A 6,018-nucleotide genomic window follows, 5' to 3' on the forward strand; every position below is an offset into this window, starting at 1 on the left:
TCGCCCCGCCCCGCCCCCCCCGCCACAGAAGCAGTAGACGCCCCCGAGCCCAAACCAGTGACTGGGCGGCCGGGGTGGGGATAGCTGCCAAGCCGCAGATTGACTCCCAGAGACCGCGCACGGAGGGCTCCAAGGTCACCCCACGCTAAGTGGCGATTCAGAACCTCAGGAATGAATCCTAGAGCCACGACTGTGTCCCTCTGCCCGTCGCTGACAGCTCCACGAACGCCCCGGCCCTGCACACAGCACTGCACACACGCACCCGTGCACACACACGGCTGGCCGGGTGTGTTCAGCCCTCGGCGGCCAAGCGTCCCGGGAAGACAGGCAGCCACCTGCGCAGACGGGCGGGAGCGGGCGCGGGGCTGGACGTTCCCCGGATGTCAGCACCTGCACCGTCGCCGAGGGACCAGGTCCGTTAGGGCCGGGGTAGGGCGGGAACGGCCGCGCAGACTTCCGGGTTTGGCGATGAGCCGCACTGACTTCTGGGGTAGGGGGCGTGGCGGCGCGGACACCCGGAAGTGGGGCGGGGCCGCGCCGACTCAGGTTTGGGTTGAGTCCTGCGGACTACCCCGCTGGAGACTCGCAGTGCGGTCCACCGGAGGCGCAGCACGAGGAGGCGGGAGCAGCGCGCCGGCCTTCAGGGCGATACCTCTGTGACCGGAAAGGTTAGGGTAAACCCGGAAGAGCTGCGGCGAAGAGCGTGGACAACGCCGTCCTGGTAGTTGCTCCAGCAGCGCCCACCAAAGAGGCCTTGGAGGCAGAAGTGGTCAATGCAGTGCTGGTTGCTGGAGCTGTCATTTCTGGTTTTTTCAATCTATTAGTGTGTATTTCATAATTTAACTGGATATTAGCAAGACTGTGCATAATGTTTCCCTTTTTAAAATGTAAGTATGCTGGGCGTGGTTGTGTAGGCTTGTAATCCCAGCTACTCCGGAGACCGAATCAGAAGGATGGCAAATTCTAGGCAGCCTGGGCTATTTACCAAGACCCTGTCTTACAAAAAAAAAAAAAAAAAAAAAAAGTGTAAAGAGCTGGCGATATGTAGCTCGGTAACAGAGTACTTGCCTCGCACTGGTTCCTATGTACCAACAGCCTGGGCTACATAGTGAGTTCCAGGTCAGTCTCAACTACATAGTGAGACCCTGTCTCAAAAAAACAAAAAACAAACAAACAAAAAATATGTACCAGCACACGTACACCTGTGTGTGTATTCATATATACCAGCATGCATAGCTACAAGTTTTAACCGTATAGGTGCATTGTGAGGAAATTCAGAGGGCTGGAGGTGCACCTGCCTGGCAGGCACAAGGCTGTGTTCCATCTCTGACACTAAAGAAAAGCTTCAGAGATAACCTTACTACTTTCTCAGCCTCTTTGAGATCTCCATGCCTGTAGTTCTCAAACCTGAGCATGGGTCAGGTCACCCAGAGGGTATGTTAAAACACAGACTGGGAGCCTGTTCCCAGTGTTTCTCATTCAGTGGGTCTGGGTGGGGCCCGAGAATTCAGGTGGTAACAACTTCCTCCTGGTCTGGCAGTCACATTTTTTTTTTCTTTTGAGACAGGGTCTCGCTATGTGGCCCAGGCTGGCTTCAAACTCTCAGTGATCCTCATGCCCCTGCCTCCCTAGTACTGGAATTTCAGGCATGTACCAGCACGCCTAGCTTTGGGAGTCACACTTTAGAATCAGTGTTCTGAGCTACAACAAAATGGTTCTGAAATTGTAACTAAGCGATAAGCTAAATAAATTTTCTAGCTTCATTTGCTTTTAGAAATCAGCTAACAGGGCTTGAGGAAGGAATGGGATAAATTTTTTTTAAAATCAACTAACAGGTGCTATAGCTGAGCAATGTATTAGTCTCCAGCTAGCCTTGCTGTAGATGACACCTTTGACTGAAGCCACCTGAGGGGTTAGAGCTCTTCTGGGGAAAAAAGTCACTCTTGGGCTGGCAATTTAGCTCAGAGGTTCCACTGCCTGCCTTGCAAGCGCAAGGACAGGAGTTTGATCCCTAGTACCAAAAGAAAAAAGAAAGTCACCTTCTGGCCTTGGGGAAAACATCCTTTTGTTCTCCTCCCCCCTGGGTCTTAATGATTAGTTCCTGAGAAAGAAATTAGTGACAGGAGTCATTACTTCCTAATCAGCAAATTTTCTTTTTTGTACTTGGATACACTACTCCTTTCTCTCCTAGTTAATAGTACAAGGAGCTGGTTGTGGCATTGCACACCTATAGTCCCAGCACTCGGCAGGCTGAGGCAGAAGGATTGCTGAGAGTTCGAGGCCAGCCTTTACTATATAGTGAGACTCTGTCTCAAAACAAACAAACAAAAAAGATGTAACAGCATTTTCTAGCACATAGGAGGTGCCCAACAAGCAACTTAACAATCATGACCAAAGATGTAGCCCTTCCTATATGTGAAATACATGGTGAGTTGGAGGTTTTATCCCAGAAGCTTTGTCAGCATCTCGTGCAACTTGATTTAGGTAGAAGACAAAGCAGAGGGATGTGTCTTAGGAAGGGCAGCCTAGGAGGCAATGACAGATAACCCCCAAATATACAATAGAATTTATTTTTCATACTACAACAAAGGCCGTTGTTCATGATTGGCCAGCGATTTTCCTCCACATGGTGACTTAGGGACCCAGGCTCTGTTTTTCTTGGGCTCCTTTCCCTCAGATCTCACTGTCACCTACCTGTTGCCAGAAGAGGAATGAGAGTATGGGTGAGGCACACTTGCTGCTTCTGGCCTTTGCTCAAGGAGTAGGCTCTCTTGGACTCACAGTCTATTGGTGGGAAAATGTCACATGACCACCCTAGTTGCAGGTGCAGCTGGGAAATGTAGTGTACTAAAAGGATGAGGGATTTTGGCAGACGACTATCTCTGCCACAGGATGAAATCAAAACATTAAGTCAGGGAACCAAATGAGAACAATTCATTCTGAGTCTTATGGAACTATTTTAAAGTAATCTGGGTCTTCAGTTAGGAAGTCCTGCCTAAGAAATTTGCTAGAAAATATTTTGCTTTTGCCAAGTATTAGAATGTCCAGTAATTTCAGAACTGGGCAGAAATATAGGACAAGGCAGGGGTGCGTGGTTGTACACACCTGTAATCCCAGTACTCAAGAAGCTGAGAGAGGAGAATCACCGTGAGTTGGAGGCCAGCCTTGGCTACGTAGTGAGCTCAAGGCCAGGCTGAACTAACAAGACCCTGTCTCAAAAAAAAAAAAAAAAAAAAAAAATGAAAGCAGATAAGCAAGCATCTAAGAAACCTGTATGGTTAGGCCTAAGAGGCTGGGCTGCTCCCCTGTGACTAGTCTATCTATAACTAGTTTTTGCAGATTTGGGCCTCTGGCCTGATCAGCAGTTTCTGGCAGTGATGGATTTGATGCAACTTTGCTGCCTCTGTGGGGAACCCAGGCACAGCCAGAGTGCAGGATGAGGGTGAGATACAAACGCCGCACTCCTCCCTTGGGGTCAACAGACATGCTGTAGAAACTTCATTGTGCAGGCATCTGCTTTAGATATTTCTGCTGCATAACAAGTTATTACAGATTTAGCAGCTTAAAACAACACCCACCAAAGAGCTCCCAGTTCTGTGGACTAGAAGTTGGGGGCAGCCTCCACGGAGTCTTTGCTTAGGATGTCCCAAGGCCAAAATCCAGGTATTGGCCTGTCTGAGCTCCCACCTGAGGCCTCGGGAAGAATCCACTTCAGGTTTACTTGGGTTCTCAGATCCACGTTCCTGTGTGGTAGGAATGGGGTTCTTGCTAGCTGCTTGGCAGAGGGTACCTTAGAGCTCCTAGAGATAGCTCTCAAAGCCTTTCCACACGGCCACCCTGCAAGTCCTGCATCTTTCTTCCTTTTGAGACAGAGTTTCACTGTGTAGTTCAGGCTAACCCTGAACCTACTATGTAGCCTAGGCTGGCCTCAAACTTGCAGCAGTTCTCCTGTGTCAGCCTCCCAAGGGCTAGGGTTACAGGTGTAAGCCACCACATCTACCCCACCCATTCTTTAGGTGCAGCACATTCTCATGCTTAGAATTTCTGATTTGCTTTTTGCTGCCAAAGATGGTCTGCTTTTATTGAGCTCATGTGGATTAGGTCAGGCCCACCCAGATAACCTCCTTATTTGAAGGTCAGCTAATTAGGGACCTTAATCAGATTGTAAATATATGTATAGCAGTAGAGTTGTGGGAGTAACACTGAGGGACAAAGATTAGGGAGACTAGGAATTCTGCTTTTCACTGCGCCTGAGGCTTTCAATCTGGAACCCAGGATAGCACACTTTGCAGCTAAAGTGACTTTCATATTTTGACCAAAGAGCTGCCCACAGAACCACAGCGGGGCAACGGATAGGCCTGGCCCCAGCTGCTGCCAAACAGAAGGATCTAGGAACAGAGAGGAAATATCACCTCCCCCTTAAGCTCCTTTCCCTCGTGGAAACAGGACCTCCCCAGGAAGAGGCTCAAGACTGAGCAGAGTACACTGACCCCCAAGAGAAATATGTCTATACTCAGGAGTTGCCCAGGAATGTCTCAATTTTTTTTTCATTTTAAGATAAGCTCTCACAAAATTGCTAAACTGTGCAGGCTGGGCTTGAACTGGAGATCCTCCTGCCTCAGTCTTCCTGACTACTGGAATCAGGGGTGTGCCACCATGCCTACCTACAAGGCTTTAAAGGACCAGACTGTCATTATTCCCTTCCTCTAGGACCTAATAGGTAAAAGCTCTTGGGAGCGTCATATCAAACGACTCCGTCAGAGGGCGCTAGTCCCCAATGGTCGTTAAATACTGTGGTGACAATCTGGCAGACAATCTGGATTCATTTGCCAGAATGCCATCAAGAGTGAGAAACGTCCTAAAAGTGAGAAAATTAGTTTATTCACACTTTGGTCAGGCTGGGCCTCCCCTGGTGGGCACTGAGCTCTTCCACTACTACGCGTGCATAGCCCAAGAAACGGAACGCCAGGTTCCACTGACCTCCCTGGCTCTCAGCAAGCGGAGGGGGACCTGCAGCTTGGCTTTAAAACTCCACTCCAGATTTGATGGCGCACACCTATGATCCCAGCGCTGGGGCGGGGGAGGCTGTGGCCGAGTATCGCCTCAACCTCGGGGTCAGCCTGGGCCTATACACGGGGTTCAAGGCCGATATGAACTACGTAGTGACACCCAGTCTCCAAAAACAAAATTCTTCCTAATTTTTAAAGTTCCATTTCAACCTCTCAGTTTCACGTCTCCGTTACAGCACTTCACATAAGAAAGTCCTGCTTAGCCGGAATCAGTTTCTTGGAAGAACAACGCTCCTAAAGCCAGAACTTTTACTCGCATCAGCTGAGCCCACGCTCCGAAGCCGCGCAGGCGCACTGCCACTTCGCCGGGCCTACGTGACAGGCCGCGTGTTGGTCATGGCGTCCGGTGAGGGTGGCGCCAGGCTCGCCCCCGTGGAGCCGCAGAAAAGGCTAGCGTCCGACGCCGAGCTGATGGAGAGTCCGGACGCAGCCTCTGAGCCAACAGCCCCGAACTGACCTCCTCCGGGCTGCCTACTCCCTCTCCCTTCCTCACGTTCCTTTGCGGAACATACTGTGGGAAACTCGAAAAACAGAAACCGACTACCCGGATCCTGGGAACGTCGGACTGGAGCGGTAAAATCCGCCCAGCTTGCCCTGAGTGGCTCAGGGTCCGGGCCCACCCCTTTGTGGGGCTCTCATTGGCCTAAGCAGAACCGTAGGGGGTGGGGCCTCACCTGTCGCACCGGGCTTCTTATTGGCCTAAGGGTGTGGTTCTCCCTGTCTAAGCACTCCCATTGGCTGAGCTCGACCGTTGGGGTGGGGCCGCGCCAGAGCGAAAACAACAAAGGGCGGCGGGCAACGGGGCGGGTAGCAGTTGTTAGAGTCTTGGTGCGCTCCTCAGCTGAGGCGTTCTTGCCTCCCGCCCGCCCTACTCCAGATGAAGTGTGAGCACTGCACGCGGAAGGTGGGTCGCGGCCGGCAGGGCGGGGTTGGGGCGGGGTGCCTGGTC

At 51.2% G+C, this 6,018-nt stretch overlaps 2 protein-coding genes across 6 annotated transcripts in view; one reads left to right on the top strand and one right to left on the bottom strand.

Annotated features, from left to right (window-relative positions):
- Positions 1–462, bottom strand: part of LOC104858450 (cytochrome b-245 chaperone 1) — a 5,247-nt gene extending 4,785 nt beyond the window's left edge. The window contains exon 1 of one of the 2 annotated variants that reach the window (XM_010618691.3): positions 263–462. The gene's annotated coding sequence lies outside the window, so the exon portion shown is untranslated. The remainder of the gene's footprint in view (positions 1–262) is intronic. The other variant, XM_010618690.3, reaches the window with a different exon arrangement.
- A 4,912-nt stretch (positions 463–5,374) lies between these two features.
- The window catches only part of Narf (nuclear prelamin A recognition factor), a 26,911-nt gene continuing 26,267 nt past the window's right edge, over positions 5,375–6,018 (top strand). For all 4 annotated transcript variants that reach the window (XR_779153.3, XR_779152.3, XM_033767896.1 and 1 more), the window contains exon 1: positions 5,375–5,973. Coding sequence is in view for 2 of the 4 variants with exons in the window: in XM_033767896.1 (XP_033623787.1) it covers positions 5,947–5,973 (27 nt within the window). In the remaining 2 variants the exon portion in view is untranslated. The remainder of the gene's footprint in view (positions 5,974–6,018) is intronic.

This window comes from Fukomys damarensis, unplaced genomic scaffold (genome assembly GCF_012274545.1).
Source record: "Fukomys damarensis isolate Sample0158 unplaced genomic scaffold, DMR_v1.0_HiC HiC_scaffold_23, whole genome shotgun sequence".
NCBI lineage: Eukaryota > Metazoa > Chordata > Mammalia > Rodentia > Bathyergidae > Fukomys > Fukomys damarensis.